The sequence below is a fragment of the Monodon monoceros genome, unplaced genomic scaffold (genome assembly GCF_005190385.1).
Source record: "Monodon monoceros isolate NGI ecotype Baffin Bay Population unplaced genomic scaffold, NGI_Narwhal_1 Super_Scaffold_7, whole genome shotgun sequence".
In the NCBI taxonomy this organism is placed as follows: domain Eukaryota; kingdom Metazoa; phylum Chordata; class Mammalia; order Artiodactyla; family Monodontidae; genus Monodon; species Monodon monoceros.
This window is the reverse complement of record NW_021703784.1, coordinates 3,871,546-3,872,756: the sequence shown is the minus strand read 5'-3', so window position 1 is coordinate 3,872,756 and position 1,211 is coordinate 3,871,546. Positions and strand designations below refer to the sequence as shown.

Here is a 1,211-nt window from a genome sequence, read left to right as displayed (position 1 = left end):
CCGGCGCGGGCAGGTGCTGGCGGCCCGGCCGCTGTCCCCGCGGGCAGGAGCTCGGGCGGCTGGCCGGCCGCGTGGCCCGTGGGCGCCTGGCGGCGGCGGTTCCCGGGCGGCCCCTCCGGCTGGCGGCGCTGCCGCTGCTCCCGCGCCCTCCCGCCCAGCCGATCGCGAGCAACTGGCGCCCCGGCCGCGTGCGCGTCCTCCGCCCCTGCCTTCTCCCCACCCCGGGAAGCACAGAGTGGGCTGCCGAGCCCTTCGTATTTATACTTCCTTCCCGGCTTTGACATAAGAGGTTTATTTTTGATCTCTCACTATTCCCGTTTCCCCTCCCCTGGGATCAGAGAGAGAAACTGAAAAGAGGGAGCGAGAGAGGAGAGAAAAAAAATTTGGATGAAATGTAAAACCAATCAGGAGTCAGCGGGGCTCGCTCCCCCGCCCCCCCCGCCCCCCTTTAAGTGTCAACTCCAACTTTTTCCCCTTCGCTTACGCGCTCCCACATTAACTCCTACAGTGCTGGACAGGCCCCTCAACCAGCGTCCTTGGGGAGACCCCAGTCGCTCCCTCCTCTGAGGCCAAGTGCCCGGGACATATACCCCAGGAGACCCTCACACCGGTCCCAGCGACAGTGTCACTTCGGGGATCCGACTCTGCAGAAGAGAGATCTCCAGAGAAGGTTCCAGAGCTTTTCATTGTAAAGCAAAAGAGGGAGGCGAGAAAGGTCATATTAAAGCCACTCTGCACTTGGTGTTTTCACCCCAAGCTGTGGATCGGGGCAAGCAATACCACCTGGTCAAGGCAGCCAAGGACTTTGTGACTGCCTGGTCTGGGGCTGGGGGCAGAACCCAGCACGGGGGTAAATTATGCCAGGGGAGGTGGCAGCAGGGTGGAATCACGCCGGGGCAGGTAAGCACTTGGCGAGGAGGGCACCTGAGCTCCAGGGGCTTCGTGTCTGGCCCTGAAAACTCAAGTGGAACAGTGCTCAGCTGCCCGGGGACCTCAAGAAAAGTGGCACCCCCACCCCCCCATCGCACTGCCCATGGCTGTGGGTACCAGAGTGTATGAGAGTTGATTCATTCTGTCCCACAACGTCACCTCCCTGGGATGAGAGGGGCTGAAACCTGGAGAGGGGCATGGTAAGGACCTCTCTCAAGACCACAAAAAGCAGCACTGGCTGGCACCCCAGTCCTAATGGCACAGGTCTGGGCTGGGCCAAG

The 1,211-nt window shown here is 61.8% G+C and overlaps 1 protein-coding gene across 1 annotated transcript in view; it reads right to left on the bottom strand.

Annotated features, from left to right (window-relative positions):
• The window catches only part of ADAMTS8 (ADAM metallopeptidase with thrombospondin type 1 motif 8), a 20,889-nt gene extending 20,605 nt beyond the window's left edge, over positions 1-284 (bottom strand). The window contains exon 1 of the mRNA XM_029207907.1: positions 18-284. Within this exon, the coding sequence (XP_029063740.1) occupies positions 18-284 (267 nt within the window). The remainder of the gene's footprint in view (positions 1-17) is intronic.
• Positions 285-1,211: the final 927 nt, after the last annotated feature.